General features: G+C 40.7%; 1 protein-coding gene and 1 pseudogene across 1 annotated transcript; one reads left to right on the top strand and one right to left on the bottom strand.

Moving 5' to 3' along the window:
* Positions 1-341: 341 nt before the first annotated feature.
* On the bottom strand, positions 342-824 carry LOC142616696 (uncharacterized). The gene has a single exon (XM_075789495.1). It carries the CDS (start codon positions 822-824, stop codon positions 342-344), a length of 483 nt encoding a protein of 160 aa, XP_075645610.1.
* A 6,966-nt stretch (positions 825-7,790) lies between these two features.
* LOC142614816 (flavanone 3-dioxygenase 3-like) lies at positions 7,791-20,446 on the top strand (annotated as a pseudogene).
* Positions 20,447-21,679: the final 1,233 nt, after the last annotated feature.

The raw sequence follows: 21,679 nt of genomic DNA, 5'->3' as shown, positions 1-21,679 counted from the left end.
AAGGGACATCTTCTAACACCTTAGTGGCATCTGCTGCAATCCTTCTCTCGTCTATGCTCATTGTTTGTACGTGCTCGTCCATCACCAACATGGCTAAGTAGCACTCTCTGACAGCTAACTGATCTCCTTGTACTTGGCCCACTCCGTGCTCGGTCGGGAATTTGACAGACAAATGGTAGGTAGAGGTTACCGCCTTCCAACTATTCAAAGTTGGCCTTCCAATAATAGCATTATATGATGATGAACAATCAACAACAAGGAAGTTTACCTCTATCTACTGCGGATACGCTCCAACCACCACCAGTAATGTAATGGTGCCCACAGGCTGCACCTTCATTCCTTCAAATCCCACCAATGGCGAATTCACTGGTCAAAGTTGATCTCATCCTAGCCTTACTGGTTGTATAATCGGCAATGAGCAGGGTAATGACAATCGCGTCGTCATGGGGGTGGTGAACTCTTTTAGCATCCTCGTCCGTGAATGTGATGGCTTGCTCATCAGCTTCCCTCGTCCTGGGAGATCGTCCAGACAGCTGGACGTTTTGCACCACCTTCAGGTATGTCTTCCTTGATTTGGATGACTGAGCTGCCGAGATTCCTCCTACAATAACTCTTATTTCTCCAAGTGGGCGTGATGACTCTTTCACCTTGGCTTTTAGCTTTTCATCTTTGTGGTCTCGTCCAAGAAAATTCCTCAACTTCCCTTGTCTTATAAGATTCTCTATTTGCTGTTTTAAATCAAAACACTCGTCCGTGTCGTGCCCATGGTCTTTGTGAAAGCGGCAATATTTGTTCCTATTGTGCTTGTTAAGATCTCCTTTCATTTAGTCCAGCCACTTCAAGGACGAATCGTCCTTAATTTGCATAAGCACTTGCTCTAGTGGCGTATTCAAGGGAGTGTATTGTTGGTTTCTCGCTGAAGAACTCGCCTTCTTACTATCTCTATCCCTTTTCTCTTCTACCCGAGCCTTCTTGGGACGAGGACCTTGATCGGGATAACGCGGGTGACCTGCTTCTGAACGCTCTTCCCTCTTCCTCTTCTTGGCTATGATCACATCCTCAGCATTCATGAAATTCTGGGTTGAATGGATGAGCTTGGCCATAGTTTGTGGTTCTTGCTCGTAGAGCTTATGGATGAACAAGTAAGAGTTGACCCCATTATGGAAGGCGGCTAATAATAACTTGTCGTTCATTTCGTCCACTGTCAAGGCTTCTCTATTAAACCAGGTAATGAAGAACCACAAACTCTCATTTTCTCCTTACTCTATAGTCAGCAAACTAGAAAAGGAACCCTTGTGGCATTGCCCTCCAATAAAATTATTGACGAACAACTTACTCAACTCCTCAAATGAGCCCACAGAGTTTAGGGGTATTTTGCTGAACCACACCTGTGCTGGTCCCTTAAGTGTGGTAGGGAATGCTCTGCACATAATCTCGTCCAGAACCCCTTGAAGGTGCATGGTGGTCTTGAAGGTAGCGATGTGATCACACGGGTCTCGATTTCCATCATATGAATCTAAGGAAGACATTTTGAATTTTGGGGGTAGGGGATGACTATTGATGGAAGCCGTGAAAGGGGAGTCCGTTCAGTGAACTAAGTCATCCACGGGGTTCGCTCGTCTTATATTCTCCTTCATTTCATCCATACCTTTTCTAATCTAGTCCATGTCCTTCTCTAAGTGTGGCACTCTTCTTGAAGCAATACCCCTCGACTGATTCTCGGACTCAACGTTTTCTCCTCTACCCTCTTAACTCTAGGCTTGTCCTTCCAAGTGCACTTCATGGTGCTGCCTCCTGAAATTGATCTCCCAATTCAACTCTTGATTCTGATGGGTTAATTCTGCCATAGTGGCAGCCATGGACTGTATATGTTGAATGGAAGGCGGTTGCATGACAGGCGCTGACTGACGGTCACAGTGGGGATTACTAGAAGCATCCCTACTCTCCTAGTGGCCTGGGCTGGTAGCCCTTGATCTTGTTCGAACCATTCAGCCTTTTGTCTAGGAAAGACGAATCGCTGAAAACAAATGATCGAGCAAAAAGAACACGCTTGTCCCCACAGACGGCACCAACTGATGATGCGAAGAAAATCAGTAGGCTGGATGCTTCGAATTTGAAAGGACTACTTGCTGTCTTGATGGTCTGAAAAAGAAAGAACAATGATCAAAGGTGACTAGGGTTGCCGGCCAAGAACCCTCCGATGGCAAAGTTAGTTTTCTCTCTATAATTTTGGAGTTCCAACTTTTTAGGAAAATGTAGAAATGTACTTTTGTCTGGTCTGAATGAGCGTTTATATAGTGTCCTAGAAACAGTTATTAAACTTGTAACCTCCCCTAGATTTGAGGAGGTGTGAGGGTTCAGAGATAACTTCCACAACTGTTTAGGAGTTACATTTTTCTCACATAACAGTCACTGGAAATTATGTGTGTGATAAGGAGTTGTAGTACACACTCAGAAATTTTTCTAAGTGTCAAGGGCTCGTCCAGGGGTCCTCTTGTCGAGCGTACCTCACTTCCAAGGAAGGTCGTTCCTCTATGGACGACCTTCTTCAGGACGAGGTTGATGGCTCCCTTGGACGGGACGGTGTGGTTTTGTCAAACTTGACCATGCGAAGCTCGTCCAAGCATCCTTCTGCATGGACGAGCTTTTTATGGATGAGGTTCTTATAACCTTTGCTTTCCTGGTCTTGTCCTGGATGACCTCCATGGACGATATTGGAGTTATATTTTATCATACCCCATCAGGTATATTTATGTTAGTTATTAATAGATATTTATTTTTGATTGTGTTTGTAGTAGAATTAAATATTCTACCATTAACTATTTATTATGACTGTATTTGAGATTAAAATAATGACTTTATAAAATTGTTAGGCCTCAAAAGCTTATGTGACAAATTTTTATGACGTCAACTAAAAGTTAAACGTTTTTTGGTTTAATATAAAAGTCAAACGTTTTTTGGTTTAATATATTCATAAATTTCCTTAGAGCCTAATTGGGCAATATCTCATAAATTATATAAGGAATGACGATTCATCGAGACAATATTCTAGAACATCGAAACAAGAGCAACATCTGGCATGTGATACCTTTTACAACTGTTGAGAATAACATGTTTCCAATGATTAAAAATTCAAATTGACGTTTTATAACATGTGCATATTGAAACACAATCATATCTGAAAGATCGGATTTGTGTTAAAAACACAAGAGCTGTTTAGACCCTAAATTACTAAATTACAGCTCGGTTGATTTTACTCTAACTTAAACTAAATGCGAAACAAGAGTAAATGAAGCGCAATCAACCAATACTACTATAGTGCATAAACATGAACAACAAATAATAAAAGTAAAGCACAAGAGTAAGGGAAGAGAGATGCAAATACAAGATAACATGCCGATGTGTTATCGAAGAGGAAACCGAAGAATTCGGCGAAAAAACCTCTTCGCCACCCTCCAAGCGGTAAATCGATCCACTAGAGAATAAAGTTGGAGTACATGAATAACAAAAGACCCTTCAAGCCTAGTCTACCTAATGTACTTGAGCCTTCCAAGCTCCTGCTACCAACGGACTTCTCGGAGTCATGTCTTCTCTAGCTTTTCGGATCCCGCAATACGCCCAACTGCATCCGCCAAGCCTCACCGGCTTCTTTTGGCAAATCCCCAAAGCTTCCCAATCTCCAAAACACTTTCTACACTCTGAAAAAGTGTGGGTTGTGTTTGGGTAGAAATCTCCTCTCAAGGTATGACAATGGAAGAGGGAAGGAGAAGAGGTTATGATGATTTCTCACTAAGGATTAGTAGCTCTCTCTCTAAAAGATGGGTGTGTGTGTTGTAGAAAACCTATCTAGTGTTTTTCTCTCTGAATGGCCTCCTTTCACATTTGTGGGTAATGAGGGTATATATAGTATGGGTAAAGGGTAAGAAAATCATACTTAAAAAATCCTCGAGGCAGAGAGTTTCGCGGGAAGGCCTTACCCGCGAGACACTCGCGAAATCCTCCAGGCTGGCACGACTCTTCAGCTTCCAGCATGTGCTTCTCACGTGTCCTTTTCGCGGGATACTCTTCTCGCGAGCTACTTGCGAGCCAATGGCGAAAATGCACTGATTCTTCACCAACTTAATGCTAAACCTAATACAATAAAATCCCACAAAATACAAGGAACAAAATTAAAGCAATTACAACACTTTTTGTCATGAAATAAAGCCAACATAAAACATAGTTGTAAATCACAACTTTACAATATTTTAACTAATCTAATAGTTACAAGAAATCAGACATTTAAATGGACTTATATAGCCAGCATTTTTGTAGTCCAACTGGCATCTCATAGTGTTTTCAATAAAAATATCCAAAATTTGAATCCCTTCAACCCATTGTAATTATCAAATTATGAAAATAAAATAAAATAATAAAGGACTTTGGAGCCCAATTGGTTAACTATCTCTAAAATTGAAGGATAATGACACATCAAAATAAATGGTATTCTAGAAAATCGGGGCAAGAGCGCAACATTTGGCTTAAAATATCTTTTTATAACCGTTGAGCCTCAAGCATAAGTAAGGTTGACATTTTATAAGACATATTCATCCCCACCAATACCCAATTTCTCATTTTAGAACAAAGTTATTCCTGTTTGTAGTCAAACTGTTTTGTTAATGCAAGCAAATTCGCTTCTAATACTATAATTTTCCAACCATTAGTTTTATTTAATTTAATGTAGCATCAATGGGATCTTTTACAGAGAAATTGGGCTTTTGCCCTTAATTTTTAAAATATCTAGCAATATACCCCTGTTTTGAAATTATTTAAGTCCGTGTCCATGTTTTGAAACTCGATTTGTAGAAAATCGAGTATAGGCGATCAAACTTAGAAAAAAAAATTATGGAACTCGAGTTCCTTGAATGGAACTCAAGTTCATGGAACTCGAGTTCCATTCAAGAAACTCAAGTTGCATGAACTCAAGTTCCATTCAAGAAACTCAAGTTGCATGAACTCGAGTTCCATTCAAGGAACTCGTTCATGGAACTCGAGTTCCATTCAAGAAATTCAAGTTACATGAACTTGAGTTCCCTTCAAGGAACTCGAGTATTTTGAATGGAACTTGAGTTCCACAATTTTTTTTTTTTTTTTTTTAATTTGATTTGGCATAACTCGATTTTCTAAAAATTGAGTTTTACATTAAAACTCGATTTTGAGAAAATCGAGTTTTAAAATAGGGACATATTACTAGATTTTTTGCAAAATAAGAGCAAAAGCCCTATTTGCACGATCTTTTACCCAAAAAAGAGAGGGAAAAAAGGCAGTTTTAGCCTTAATATACGAGTTTTTCCAACATATATACATGTCATTTCAACTTAAAACCAATGTCTTCGTTATGTTAAATAAAAGCTAAACCAAGAAAAAGAAAACTTGCCAAACTACAAGTCGTATTCGAGAACAAAAAGGAAAGCTATAGGATCTAGGAATGTTTAAGTTCTTCAGTTTTAAGCTTCCAACGGTTAGTTTTGAAGGAAGTAAGGAAGTTAATTTGTTTAGCCCTTTAGCTATATGAGGAAAGAGCTCTAGAGAAATTTCCTTTTAGTTTTCATTCTCTGTTTTGACATGGTATCAGATCTCTAATTCTGCTCATCCATGCTTCCAATACTAGCACTCCTAAAATGAATGCTTCAATTGAAAACACTACCACAGGTTCTTCAACTGTGGTAGATGATATTTCTAGTCCCTATTTTCTCCACAATGGTGATAGTCCTATCATAATGCTAGTGACACACCTCTCATTGGTGGAAAAAAAAAAATTATCCATCGTGGTCGAGATCAATGATCATGGCTTTGACAGTCCAAAACAAAGTCGGATTTATGAACGGATTTTAATTACAACCTTAGAGATAAGATAAGGATCCCATTTGCACATGTAATTCTATAACATCAAACATTTGAACTCAAAGGCCATTATAGTAATTTTGATGTCCCCTCAAATACCCATGAATCAAACTGGCACATAAATTTAATGTTCATGAGCACATTATTATATTTAAGACTTTTGAGTTAAGCTTGTGTAATAATCAAACATATAATTAAGCTTAAATTGACTCATTTACTGAATTAACGAACATAAACAAGTTCACAAACCGAGTCCAACATATAAATAAGAAATTTCATAACAACAATAATTCGAATTGAAAGATCATTACTGTAATTTTGATTTCCCCGCAAATACCCATTAATCAAACTAGCACACAAATTCAATGTTCATGAGTACATTATTATATTTGAGTTAGGCTAGTGTAATAATCAAACTTAAATTTAAGCTCAAATTGTGCTTATTTACTACATTATGAACATAAACAAGTTCATAAACCAAGTCCAACATATACAAAAATAGCTAATTTTATTTACAACCTTAGTGATTAGATATAATCCCATTTGCACATGCAATTTTATAACATCAATAATCCAAATTGAAGGGTCATTACGGTAATTTTCATATCCACTCAATAACCATGAATCAAGCTAGTACAAAAATTCCAAGTACTTACTACTTAATTAGCTGCTGAGCGAGTATGTGCTCAAGTACTAAGCTAGTACAAAAATTCAATGTTTATGAGTATATTATAATATTTGAGTTTAGGTTTATGTAATAATCAAACTTAAGATTAAATTGTGCTCATTTGCTAAATAACAAACATAAACAAGTTCACGAATGATATCATCCCCACTTTAGTGATAAGATATCATCCCCACTTTCAAATAGATTTTTTGGATCCACTTTCAAATAGTGATAAGATATTATCCCATTGCACAAGCAAATATGCAATTTAATAACATCAATAATTTGAGTTGAATCATTCTCAAAAAAAAAATAAAAATTGAGTTGAAAGGTCATTACGGTAATTCTTCCCCACACCCTCGGTACACATGAATAAAACAGCACACAAATTCAATGTCAACCGTATTCTAACACAAGGGAAACAGCCATGCTCACATATGGCGCGTGAAAATCACCTACAGCTGTATTTGAACATTTTCCCTCGTACAAATTCAGATTTTTGAACCACCATATGGTCCCACTTTACTTGGAATTTTCTGCCACAAGATTTAAAACTCTTTCATCACACGATTGAAAAGGGATTGAGATGCCATTGGTATGGGTGGTTGAGATTTAAAGTTGCAAAAAGTAACTTTAAATCTCAACCATTTAATATAAAAAATAAGTAAAAATAAATAAGTAAAAGTAAAAAAGTAAAAAATAAAAAAATTGTGAAGGGATTAGGTGAATTGCACCAGATCCAAATCCTTGAAAAAGTCCATGAGATGACATTCTATCTCTCTAGAAACAAAAGGTTTTAACCAAAAAAAAAAATAGTATGAACAAAAAACAAAGAGGGTATTTGGTAATGTTATTTTAATAATGTTTGTATTTTTTAAAAATACGTGTAGATGAAAAAGTATGTAAAAATATGTTTAATATTGTTTAAAAACTGAAAATTATTTCTCAAAATCACGTACCAAATGGCCCCAAGTACTCCATATTTCTTCCCTACATTGTAACTGTACGTGAAGCAAATATAGGGGATAGAGAGGATTAATTTGAGCAATTTAGCTCCATATCATTACTAAATTTTCTTATAAATAGGGCATCCCAAAACTTCACTTATCTCATCCAATTCAACAAGTGCTTAGCAAAAATACATATAGAGCTCACCCAAAAAAAAGAAGAATAAGCTAGCTTGAGAAAATGCAAGGTGTGCATGGTAAAGAACTCAAATACTTCAAAACTTATTAGTGCAATGACACTTACCAAATTGGGTCCAACTCATGTGCCTCAACGCTATGTTCTTCCTTCCTCACAACGCCCAAACCTCGACCATATTGTTCACTCATCCACTTCTCTTCCTATTATAGACCTTTCAAATTTACAAAATCCTTCTCTTAGGTCTCCCACCCTTGATGAGATTCAAATGGCTTGTAAGGAAGTAGGGTTCTTTCAGGTACATGCTCTTGTATATCACCTTGACATTGTTCATATAATGAAATAATTATATGTTCTTTATGTTATTCATTATGTTACTCATCACAATGTTCTCTACGTGCGATTTTTTATGATTATATTTCCATTGTTGATATTAACTAGTTTATGTTCACGTTGAATTTGTGCTTTAGGTGATCAATCATGGAATTCCTCTTTCTGTAATGAATGATGCCCTTGATGCTACTACAGAGTTCTTTAACTTGCCCATGGAGGAAAAAATGGTTTATTTATCTGATAATGTTCATGAGCCAGTCAGATATGGGACAAGTTTAAACCATGTTAGAGATGAATGTTACTTTTGGAGGGACTTCATTAAGCATTACTCCCATCCAATTTCAGATTGGATCCATCTATGGCCATCTAATCCTCCAACTTACAAGTAAGTAACCCTAACATTCGTTTAAAGCTCTTAATTATGCTACTATTTTAACTTGCATTAATATTTTAACTTGGAGGAACCATTTGAAAAAATTATTTTAAATTAAAGCCTTCATTGAAATCCTTCAATTAGGAGGCGAAAATCTTTTAGGTCTAAATCAATATAATGTTTCCATATATAGATGTAGAAAAGTGTTTTTTAACACGCCTCAAAGTCGCATTATCTCTGACAACTATATATATCATGCAACTACAATAGCATTCATATCTTCTTATGAAACCATGTTCTTTTACTTTCGTAGGGAAAAGATGGGAAACTATGCAAAGGTAGTGCAAGTTCTACAAAAGCAACTCATGGAAGTTGCCTTGGAAATCCTAGGGCCAAACCCTAATTACCTACTGTAAGTGCACAATTTGTACCCGGACCCAAAACGAGTGATGGGCTCAGGCCCAAAGAGCCTTATATAATGAAATTTGTAGAGTATGGGTTTGAAACTTAGGTTAGGGATATTGGAAAGTTGATAAACAGGCTAGAATGCCGCAGTTTATGCAAGTAATAGATGAATATGACAAAAAACCCTCATCGGACGTAAGCCGAGGACAATTTGTATAGCCTTTCTTTTTCTAAGCAACAGATTATAATTTTTAGTTTTCAAAAAAGATCCTCTTCGTCTTTCCACTCTCGTCTTCTTATATCCTTCTTCTTTTTTTCTGTTTCATTCACGTGTAACACAGATCTTCCTCTTAGATATTTGTCTCATCCACCACCTTCTTAAAGTCTTCAAATAATAGTTAGAAGGCTGAATACTATTGTTCAGAGGTCATTTCTCCATTAATGCGGCCAGAGAGGTAGATGCAGGGCCTTTAATGCGGTGGTAGCAGCTTTTTCCTCAGATATTTCTTCCATGTTCCTGCTTTTAACGGGTGCTTGGATCACGCCTTTACCCAACAGACCATCTAGAATTCAGTCTCTAAGCCCTTTAGCAAGTCCCATGGCCTTTACTGGGCTTGTCCGAGAAGGTTCTCTACCTCGGACTGCTCCTCGAACCATTATAGTGCGGACTAACCTGTGGGCCCAAAAGATTCTGATTGAACAGACTTATACCAACTAACCAGGCCCAAGGCCCAAACGTGCCTTTAAGCATTTTTACCCCCCACAATAGCCCCTCAAAACTTCATTTTTTCCTCCCATCCAAGGAGAGAAATGGAGTTTTTGAACAAACAACGCACCCTTCACACACTCTGTAAACCGCCACACGTGTAGGGGTCCTTTCATTCCTTCAAAACCGCCTCTGACGCTTCGAAACCCGAAACACTCGCATTTATGACTGCAAGTTACGTCTTGTCCCCCACGTTCAACAGTGAGATACACATCCAACGGTCCAAGTTTGTCTTAAAAAATTGGGCGGGATAATTCTGATTCGAGGCCGCCTCCCACACGTCAAAACACCTAGGAATCCGTATCTCCCTCCATTCTTTCAGAAATCAATCACATCTAAGAGTTAATCATTATCTTTCCTCTCAAGAAGCTTGTGAAGAATCGTCTAATTATTTTCCGTAAGTTTTCAACTTCCTTTACTCATTTCTTCTCGGCTTTTGTCCTCGGCCATCATCTAGACCCCTTCCCTTCTCTAAACTTTCATTCGCATTCCCACAAAATGGGTAGATTTAAATGTTTAGTGGATACCGACGCCGGTATGGAAGGTTTTCAGGCCAAATATCAGATCCCCCAAGACGTAGGCTTAAGATATTGCCCAGTAGAAGCCATAGGTAACGCTAGGAGAGAGGGAAAGGTTATCATCCCCATCATCTCCTTCCTAGAAGGTGGGATGACCCTCCCCATTAAAAACATAACCAGCAAATACCTATGCAACCATAGGTTATGCCCAGATCAGTGCACGCCAAATGTATTTAGGGTCTTAGGTTGTGTCGATGCTTTAAACTAGCAGATGGGTCGGAACCTCACATGGCACGACGTTGTTTACATGTACGAGTGCCATAAACTTAAAAGTGTAGGATACTACCTTAAATCTAGATCTAGCATTGTTAAACTCATATCCTGTCTTCCCAAGTCCAACAAATGCATGAAAGACGACTATCTCATCGCCTCGGGAAACTGGTCTGACGGCCCTCACTGCACCGTCGAATAGGGAGACCTGGGTGTGACTCCATAGGAGTTAGATTCCCTAACCCATTACTTAATCCCATTATCTTTACTATTTTTTATTACATTGCGCATTATTGCACTTTCTTTTGATATTTATCGCTAATCTAACCATGCTCATCTCCTCGGATGTTTTTCGCAGATAAACAACACGTACGTCCGCGTCTAAGCCTTTGCAACGTCGCAGACCTCAACCGCGTTCTTCGCTCCAAAGTCTTTGTTAGCGAAGATTTACAAGTGAGAGCAGCACACCTGATATTATGATACAATCCTTTATCAGAGGATTTCCAAGAGATTGACAATGTGATCACCACAGGAGACAAACGACGCAGAAGGATAGACGTTTCACGACGAGGCTTCCTCCCTGACCACGAACTCCCAGACGACCCCTCCATCATACTATACACTCGCCCCATCGCGGCAATTCCTCTCTCGGCATATTCCCAAACAACCGCCATCCGAGAAGAGCCTGCATCCTCGCAACAATCATTGGACGAGGAGATTGACCAATTTCACCTTGAAGAAGCTGAGAGACCTCGAGAGGATCAACTCGTCATCCTCTCGGACGAAGAGCACGTGCCCGCTGAAACTTCGGGCATACAAGGTTTAATAATTGCACAGCCCGACTCCAGCTCCGAAGAAGACGACATGTCCACTCTAAGGACGTTGATGACGAAGAGGGGCTCGAAAGCCTCCAAAAAGGATGCGGGTGAGTCCCAGATTACTCCTCCTCTGCCACCGCCCCCTCCTCCCTCCGACCCTAAACTTCCCATTCTGGAGCCTAAAAAGAAGAGGAAAAATGAGGCCGAGGAAGCCGATGTGGAGAGGTAGAAAAAGCTAAAACAGCAACAACAACAACAGAAAACTGGCAAAGGCAAGGGACATGCCTCTTCAGTGGAAAGTGGGGAGAACCAGGACCTGGCCGAGGTACACCGTACATCGGCCAACTGGTCTCCCGAGCTGAAGCTAGATGGGGCACCAAACTCTTGCCAATCTAGCATCAGGGCATTCCAACAAGGTCACGCTCACCACCTAGCCGAGGCTTTGGAACGGCCTCTTCTTCTGCCTAAGGATATGGACGCCCTGGACAAGATGAACCAACCACATCTTTTTCTTTCCCTCAAAAGGGACTTGGCTTTGGTGAGTGTCTCGGTCTTACCCCCACTTTACTATTTTCACTACACTTTAACGAAAAAAACCTTTCTTATGTACTTTGAATTTGCTTTACTAATAATGCATCTATTTTAATATTTTAACGCAGGCCATTCAAGAAGTCTTCGCTGCCGAGAAGTGGGTGGAAGACTCTCGGAAGAAAGTTGCAGCTGAACTTGAGGTTAGGCAGGAGACCAAGAAGTCCCTAGGCCAAGCTCTTGCGTAGAACGAGAACCTAACCACGCAGCTGGCAGAGCAGAAGAGGGAGAGGGACGGTGCCGAGGCTAGCCTGAAGACGATAAGAACCCAGGTGGAGGGGCAACGTAAGCTTCTACGTCAGAAGGACGAGGACATGTCCAAAGCCCAACAAGAAAATTTCGACCTGAAGAAGGAGCTTGCTAGGATGAGGGAAAAGGCTCGTACCTTCAAGGACAGCATGGAGGCCGTGAAGAAGGCTGCTTACAAAGAAGGGGTGGAGGCGACAAAAAACCAACTGACAGAGGAGTTCGCCGAGCTGTGCCGGGAATATTGCCAACAAGTATGGGCGGAAGCTTTAAATGTGGCAGGGATTCCCACAACTTCCGAGTTGAGGAAGCCTAAAAACATTTGGCTTCCCCATGACATCCAGGTGCTCAAAGACCTTCCTCCTAGCGCACCTACTCCCGAGACGACGTCTTCAACGCATCCATCCATGATTTCGCTGCCCATTCCAACTCCTAAAGAACCCGCTGGTTCTGACAAAGAGAAGGAACAAGGCGATGGAGCCGAGAAGCCTACGAGCTAGAATGTTGAGCCCAAAGTCCCTCCACCAGTGGCCAGAGATAAAGGGAAACAAGTCCAAACCTCATTCGAAGTAGAGCTGAAACAAACAGAGGAGGACAACAAACTAAAAGAGGCTGCCAGCACTTCCGAGCAGGACCCCTCTTCTAAGGTTTAAGGCTCAGGCCACTTAGGACCCCCTTTTTCCTTTCTGATGTAACAATTTTTGTATTAGGGCTTTTGTTTCGAGTGTACATCTTAAAAGAAATTAATGAGAAGCTTTGAATGGTTTGATCTTCATCTGACTTCCAACCTTTAGTACAAAAATACTAATTTGCTTCTCTTTAGCACAAAATTGAATGAATGGAATAATTAACTCCACCTTCTAATACATAGTAAAGTCTTTACAATATTTCGATTAGCCGTAACTTCAAACAAAAGTACATACACTTAGCGCATACTTGTAAATTATGCCTCAAGATCATAATATATGTAATATAGCAATACACAATCTAAAATTTAATTTAGGATTCAGTTTAGGGCATAAAGCAATCCATCAAACTTACTGTGGCTCATCAACGCATCAACGCTCATGTGGTATGGTTTCTGCTAATTTTCCCAAAGTAGAGGGTCCGAGGACCCGACATAACTAAGATTCTGTTTAACAGTCAATAAAATATCAATTTCCGCAAGGTATGTGGTCCAAGGACCATGCATGACCAAGTTTTTGTTTGATATTTAGAAATAGTGAATTGAAATGTTAATTTCCCCAAAGTAGAAGGTTTGAGGACTCGACATAACTAAGGTTTTGTTTAACAAACAATAGAATATCAATTTTCACAAGGCATGTGGTCCAAGGACCATGCATGACCAAGTTTCTGTTTGATATTTAGAAATAGTGAATTGAAATGTTAATTTCCCCAAAGTAGAAGGTCTGAGGATTTGACATAACTAAGGTTCTGTTTAACAAACAATAGGATATCAATTTTCACAAGGCATGTGGTCCGAGGACCATGCATGACCAAGTTTCTGTTTGATATTTAGAAATAATGAATTGAAATGTTAATTTCCCCAAAGTAGAAGGTCTGAGGACCCGACATAACTAAGGTTCTGTTTAACAAACAATAGGATATCAATTTTCACAAGGCATGTGGTCCGAGGACCATGCGGTCCAAGGACCATGCATGACCAAGTTTCTGTTTGATACTTAGAAATAGTGAATTGAAATGTTAATTTCCCCAAAGTAGAAGTCTGAGGACCCGACATAACTAAGGTTCTGTTTAACAAACAATAGGATATCAAACTGCATAATGATAATTTGGACAACGAACGACAAAAATGTTTTTTATTAATAATAATACCTTCGTAGGTTGTTTATATTCCAAGGGCGTTGTACAATTTTTTTCATCTAGATCAGCTAAGCGATATGACCCTCTGCCCGCTACAGAAATGATCCGATATGGTCCTTCCTAATTTGGTGCTAGCTTTCCCCATGCTGGATTTTTGGCAGTACCCATGACTTTCCTCAACACCAAATCCCCAGGCGCTAGTGGCCTTAGCTTCACATGAGCATCATATCCTCGTTTGAGCTTCTGCTGATAATAAGCCACTTGGACCATGCGGCTTCTCGCCGTTCCTCAACCAGATCCAAGCTTCTTTCCAGGAGGCCATCGTTATTTCCTAGGCTAAAAGAACTCGTCCTTAATGTGGGAAACCCAGATTCAAAAGGTATCACCGCCTCGGCCCCGTAAGTCATGGAGAAGGGTGTTTCTCCAGTGGATCTTCGCGGCGTAGTCCGATATGTCCACAAAACGTGTGGCAATTCCTCTACCAATCTACCCTTTGCGTCATCCATGCTCTTCTTAAGTCCACTGACCATAACTTTGTTAACGGCCTCAGCCTATCCATTTCCCTGAGGATAAGCTGGAGTGGAGTATCTATTTGTGATGCCTAAGTCATTACAATATTTCCTGAGTGCTTTACTATCAAATTGCACGCCATTATCTGAAATAAGTGTGTGAGGTACCCCAAATCTAGTGATAATATTCTTCGAGATAAATTTCTTGGAGTCCACATCCCTAATATTTGATAAAGGCTCAGCTTCAACCCACTTGGTGAAGTAGTCAATTCCCACAAGTAGCCACCTTTTGTTTCCCACAGCCCTCGGAAAAGGCTCAACTATATCCAGTCCCCATTGAGCGAATGGCCAAGGACTAGACATAGGATTAAGAACTCCACCAGGCTAATGAATATTGGGAGCAAACCTTTGGCATTGGTCACATTTTCTTGCGTAGTCTTGAGCTTCTCTATGCATATTACGCCACCAATATCCCTGAGTCAAAGCCCTATGGGCTAAGGATCTCCCCCCAGTATGGCTTCCACAAATTCCCTCGTGCAATTCTTCCAAAAGTGCCTCCATCGCTTCAGGATGTACACACAGCAAGTATGGTCCAGAAAATGAGTGTTTATATAACTTCTAATCCTCGAACAACCAGAACCGAGGCACCTTTTGACGAATTTTATCTGCTTCAGACTTCTCCTCGGGCAGAACATCCCTTTTTAGAAAAGAAACCATGGGGTCAATCCAGCTAGGTCCGGGCCATATCAGATGGATATGGACGGCACCTGTGGTGGTTAAAGCTGGTTTCAACAAGTTTTCGACGAGGATAATCCTAGGCAAACACTAAGCTGAGGACATCGCCAAAGTGGCCAACGAGTCCGCATGCGTGTTTCCACTTCTAGAAACATGCGAAAGGATGAAAGAATCAAACTTGGATTGTAAACATTTGACCTGGGTCAGGTACTCTTGCATTCTTAGATCCCTAGCCTCCATGGTCCCCATCACTTGGCCCACAACTTATTGAGAATCCGAGGACATATGAACCACCTTTCCCCCCATTCTTCGTACCATATCCATACCGACCAGGACAACTTCGTACTCAGCCTCGTTATTAGTAGCCGAGAACGCTAATCTCAATGATTTCTCAAAGGTAATTCCCTCAGGGGACACCAAAACAAGTCCAACACTAGATCCCCTCTGGTTTGCTGCTCCATCAACATACGCTTTCCAAATCAGAGGTCTTTTGCCTGTGATCATGCCAACTGATTTTTCATCCATGTGCGATTCCTTCGCAGTTTCTTCTAACGATGGTTCGACAAATTTTGCCACCAAATCAGTGAGAACCTGGCCCTTCACGGAGGTGCGTCGCATATATTTGATATCGAAAGCTTCCAGAATAGTTTCCCACTTGGCTACCCTCCCCGAATAGTCGACACTTCCTAATACTGACTTAAGAGGCAGTTGAGTCAAAACCACGATGGTGTGGGACTGGAAATAGTGAGGAAGTTTTCGTGTAGCATGGACTACGGCCAGAATTGCCTTCTCCAAAGGCAAATAACGCACCTCAGTTTCATTCAAAAATTTGCTGACATAATAAACCGGTCTTTGTACCCCACCGTCGTCCCTTATCAGAACCAGGCTGATTGCATGGATAGCTACAGCTAGGTATGCAAATAGGATTTCATCGACCTCCGGCCGAGACATGATGGGTGGTTTGGAAAGATATTCCTTAAGTTACTGAAAAGTTAAAGTGCATTCCTCGGACCATTGGAATCCTTTCCATTTATTTAACAATTGGAAAAAAGGCCTACACCTATCAGCGGACCGAGAGATAAATCTGCTGAGAGCAGCAGTCATCCCGGTCAATTTCTGAACTTCCTTTGGGTTCCGAGGTGGTTGCAAGCCCTGAATGGCTCTGACCTGCGCCGGATTCACCTTTATTCCTCTATGAGTCACCATGTAGCCTAGAAACTTTCCAGAGCCCACTCCAAAAGAACACTTTGAGGCGTTAAGGCGCAGCTTGTACTTCCTAAGTGTTTGAAAGGTGTCGTCCAAATATTTCACATGCATAGGTACTGTCTTACTCTTCACTATCATATCATCCATATATACCTCAATGGTCTTTCCAAGTTGCGATTCGAACATCCTAGTTATCATCCTTTGGTAAGTAGCCCCTACATTTTTCAAACCAAATGACATCACTTTATAGTGATAATTCCCCGTAGGAGTAATGAAGGCAGTCTTCTCCTGATCACCTAATGCCAATGGTATTTGGTGATAACCCTAGAAGGCATCCAAAAAACTCATCCGAGGATGCTCAACCATAGCATCCACTAGATGATCGATGCGAAGCATCGGGAACGAGTCTTTTGGGCAGGCTTTGTTCAGGTCTGTAAAGTCCACGCATACTCTCCACTTTTCGCTCTTCTTTTTCACTACGACTGTGTGCGCCAACCATTATGGGTAGAAAACTTCTTTAATAGCCCCAACCCTTTTGAGCTTGAGCACCTCTTCCTTGATGGCCTCGAAATGCTCTTTCGAAGAATGCCGAGGTGGTTGCCTCTTGAGAACAACGGCAGGGTTGACGTTCAAATGATGGAAAATGAAGCTTGGGTCAACCCCCGGAGCCTCATAGGGATCCCTGGCAAAAACATCGATATTGTTTTTCAAAAACATCACCAATTCTATCTTCTCTTGGTGTGGTAACCGTATCCCAACTTGAAAGAACCTTTCGGGGTCATTAGTTATGAGAAATCTTTCCAAATCTTCACACATGGCCTCCTCTGCTGTCACTGCACCGGGCGCATCCAGAGTTGTTAATTGCTATAAGTCTTCCACAGCCGAGGCCGAGGACTCTGATTTGGCTTGATGCAGTACTGCGGCCGATATGCATTGCCTTGCTACCGATTGGCTATCAGGATTTCTTCAATGAATCCACCCAAGGGAAATTTTACTTTAACATGCAAAGTCGAGGAGACAGCACCCAAAGCATGCAACCAAGGCCTGGCGAGGATGGCCGTGTATGGAGAATATGCGCCAACCACAATGAAATCCACATACACCGTCTCCGAGCCCGACTGTACGGGCAATCCAATTTGTCCCTTTGGTATGACAGCCTTCCTTTCGAAGCTTATCAACGGCGAATCATAGGGAGTGAGATCCTCCAGCCTTAACCTAAGCCCCTTGAATAAGTCAGGGTACATAATATCCGCACCGCTACCCTGATCGACCATCACCCTCCTGACATTATAATTCCCTATCCTCAATGTGACCACCAGGACATTGTCGTGTGGTTGAATAGTCCCAACCTTATCTTCATCAGAGAATCCCAAAACAGGCGTACTCCCTTCATTCCTCTTCGGCCTTGAGCCAGACTCCTCGACTTGGGAATGTGACACCGCCATCACCTTTGTGGGACAGGAACCGGTCCTGCCCGGTGCAGCGAAGATGACATTAATCGTTCCCAAGGGCGGCCGAGATGAGTTGTTCTTCTAATTATTTGAACCCGAACGATTTTCTTGTCCGTTGGGTTGATATAGGTGCTGCTTCAATTTTCCCTCACTAATAAGTTGCTCTAAATGGTTCCAAAGGGTCCAACAATTCTTAGTGGTATAACCCACATCTAATGATATTGACAAAAATGATTCTGATTTCGTTTTGTAGGGTCCCCTGCCATCTTACTGGACCACTTGAAGTAGGGTTCCTTACGGACTTTCTCCAGCAGTTGGTGCACTGGTTCTCGGAATACGGTATTAACTACTTGAGGATTGGCTGAGCCAGATTGCCCAAAGAAATCTCTCCTTGGCTTGTTGTTATGGTACCTGTCCGACTTGAAATCCCTTCTCTCCTGTGGGATAACCTTCGCCTTACCCTTACCTTATTGTTGATCTTCCTCAACCCTTTTGTACTCGTCAATGCGATCCATGAGGCGACGTACACTCCGTACGGGCTTTTTGGTCAAAGATTTCCTTAAATCATGATCAGTTGGGAGGCCCACTTTGAAAGTGTTAATCGTCGCTTTATCAAAATCTCCATCGATTTCGTTAAACATCTCCCAGTACCTGTCAGAATATACTTTCAAAGTCTCACTCTCCCTCATGGCCATAGATAACAATGAGTCCAAAGGCCGAAGGACTCTACTGCATGTAATTAATTGAGATGCGAATGCCCTGGTGAGTTCTATGAAAGAATCGACAGACCCCGGCTTTAGTCCGTTAAACCATCTTATAGCAACAGGTCCCAGGCTAAAGGGAAAGACTTTGCACATCAAGGCTTCGTTCTGAGACTGTATCGCCATCCTCTGATTAAAATGGCTCACGTGTTCGACTGGGTCTGTCCTGCCATTATAGATGGTGAAAGTGGGCTGAGTGAATTGCCGTGGGAGCTTTCCCTTTTTGATCCTGTGTGAGAAGGGGGACTTGGAGAGTTGGTGCAATGCTCGGCTCATAGCATCGTTCCCCAAGCCCCTGGAGGGAAAATTCTTATGCTTACGACTTGGAAGCTCATTCTTCTCATAAGAGGAGGTTTCGCTAGGGGGAGTCCTGGACCTAGAACTGTAACTGCTTCCCCGTGACCTCCTAGAGGAAAAATTAGACGGAGGTGAAGCCCGCCTTCGTCTGACACGGCGTAGCTTCTTCTTGAGGTGGTCAATCTCCCTCTGCATGGCCTCAACATCATCCTCATGAGTGGCCCTGCTCCCACCACGCGAGTGGCTTGCATCAGGGTGTGATGTATGCACACTTCCCTCTCGATCCCTCCGACGCTCGAGAACTCAAACTGATCTTCGCGCTGGGACCCCTGAGACTCTGCATGACGTGAACCTAAGCCTACCATCACGTTCCAATTCCTTTCAACACTCGATTTCCCACAGACGGCGCCAATTGTAAGTGCACAATTTGTACCCGGACCCAAAACAAGTGATAAGCCCAGGCCCAAAGAGTCTTATACAATGAAATTTGTAGAATATGGGTTTGAAACCTAGATTAGGGATATTGGAAAGTTGATAAACAGGCTAGAATGCCGCAGTCTATGCAAGTAATAGATGAATATGACAAAAAACCCTCATCGGACATAAGCCGAGGACAATTTGTATAGCCTTTCTTTCTCTAAGCAACAGATTACAATTTTTAGTTTTCAAAAAAGATCCTCTTCCTCTTTCCTCTCTCGTCTTCTTATATCATTCTTCTTCTTCCCTGTTTCATCCACGTGTAACACAGATCTTCCTCTTAGATACTTGTCCCATTCACCACTTTCTTAAAGTCTTCAAATAATTACTGAAATGCTGAATACTATTGTTCAGAGGTCATTTCTCCATTAGCGCGGCCAGAGCGGTAGATGCAGGGCCTTTAATGCGGTAGTAGCAATTTTTTTCTCAGATATTTCTCCCACGTTCCTGCTTCTAACGGGTGCTTGGATCACGCCTTTACCCAACAGACCATCTAGAATTCAGTCTCTAGGCCCTTTAGCAAGTCCCATGGCCTTTACTGGGCTTGTCCGAGGAGGTTCTCCACCTCGGACTGCTCCTCGGACCATTATAGTGCGGACTAACCTGTGGGCCCAGAAGATTCTGATTGAACAAACTTATACCAACTAACTAGCCCCAAGGCCCAAACGTGCCTTTAAGAATTTTTACCCCCCACACCTACAAAATTAAATTGAAAAACACTCCCAAGTCCTTGTGGCAAACTGTTATCCAGAATTTCCCAAACCAGATATCACATTAGGTATGCCACCTCACTCAGACTATGGCTCCATAACCATTTTACTTCAAAGCAATCCAGGCCTTCAAGTCATGGATCACAATAAGAACTGGCTCTCAGTTCCTGTTGTTGAGGGAGCTCTTATAGTTCAGCTGGGAGACCAAATGGAAGTGATGAGCAATGGCAAGTACAAGAGTGTCATGCATCAAGCAATTGTCAACTCACATAAAAAGAGGTTGTCAATTGCAAGTCTTCACAGTTTGGCTTTGGAGAAGAAAATAGGGCTAGCTGAGAACCTCTTTGACAAAGAGCACCCAGCGTCCTATAAGGAATTTAGCTTCAAAGATTATCTGGATTACATCTCAAACAATTATATCTTGAAGGGTGAAAGGTTCATTGATACATTGAGCAAGAATCCATGAAAATGAGCAGAAGGGTTTAATATGTTGTTGTGTGGTTTTTGTTTTGAATATAGGTTTAGCGTGCTTGTTTATTTAAAGGTGAGATAAAAAAATGACTTTAAGTAAATAAATTAACCACCTTATTTACTCGAAGTCATTTTTTGTTTCCCGTTTAAGTAAATAAGTTAATACTTAATAAACCGGCCAAACACATTGATAATAGGAATGTTTGCATGCTCATAAGCATGTTTAGCTAATGTTATTAATTAAAGTCGTTTTTGTTCCTATGTTTGCATGCTCACAAGCATGTTTAGCTAATGTAATATATCATCAATAAAAATTGAGTTGTTTTATGCATATATTTGGTTTTTTTGTGTTAACTTTTATGCATATATTGGATCTGTGAAGCTTAATACACAGCAATGCTCATTTAAGCGATTTCGTAAATTTGTATTTTCAAGTGTAAATAAGATTTGATTCCAGATTTCTAAGCTATTGTAGTATCAAAATTAACAACAAAAAGAGACCATCCAAATTTTTATGCTATATTACTCTTATATAGACAAAACTCCTAGTCTCTAATTGTCCATCACAATTTTACAGGTGGCAAAAATCAATAAATAATCGTGTAAATTAGTGAATTTTTGAAATAGCTTGATCTTAATGAAAAATATTGCTTGATTCCAATAAAAAAAATGTAATATTTTGTCTAAAAAGTAGTAGTATTGTTTCCTTTTCTTGAGGGATGGAATTCCCTTTTAACTCCAAAACCTTTTTGGCATCTATGGTGGGCTAGATGTGAGGAAAGGTACTAAAAAGTAGTAGTATTGCCAATACTTGTGTAAAAGAAGTGAGGAAGGAGCTTTGAGATTAATCTTGAACATAGAAAAGTATAACCATCCAATGCTTCTAAAATCACAAACAAATCCCTAAAGGCCTCCCAAAAAAGAGAGAGAGAAGAAGAAGAAGAAGAAAATGGGTAATCTCAATTATCCAAATTGAATTGATATGGTACTAATTAATCCAATGTGAGATAAAAAAAAAGATTCAATTAAATGGTATAATTAAAAAAAATTAGAAGATCACTGATAGATATTAATTTTACATTCAATTTAAAATCTAAAAAGAATCTATTAAAAATTTCTAGTTGATGTACTTACAAGAATATAGGTACTACACTTGATCTTAGCCTTAGATATTGGAGTGGAAATATCTGTACAAATGACTCAAAACTCATCCAGCCTTTCCTTAGCG

The sequence above is a fragment of the Castanea sativa genome, chromosome 11, assembly GCF_040712315.1.
Source record: "Castanea sativa cultivar Marrone di Chiusa Pesio chromosome 11, ASM4071231v1".
Taxonomy (NCBI): Eukaryota; Viridiplantae; Streptophyta; class Magnoliopsida; order Fagales; family Fagaceae; genus Castanea; species Castanea sativa.
The sequence above is the reverse complement of the archived record's forward strand: the minus strand, read 5'-3'. Positions and strand labels throughout refer to the sequence as shown.

Coding starts and splice junctions, on each gene's coding strand:
- LOC142616696 (XM_075789495.1), bottom strand. CDS start 824: ATGAAAGGAGATCTTAACAAGCACAATAGGAACAAATATTGCCGCTTT.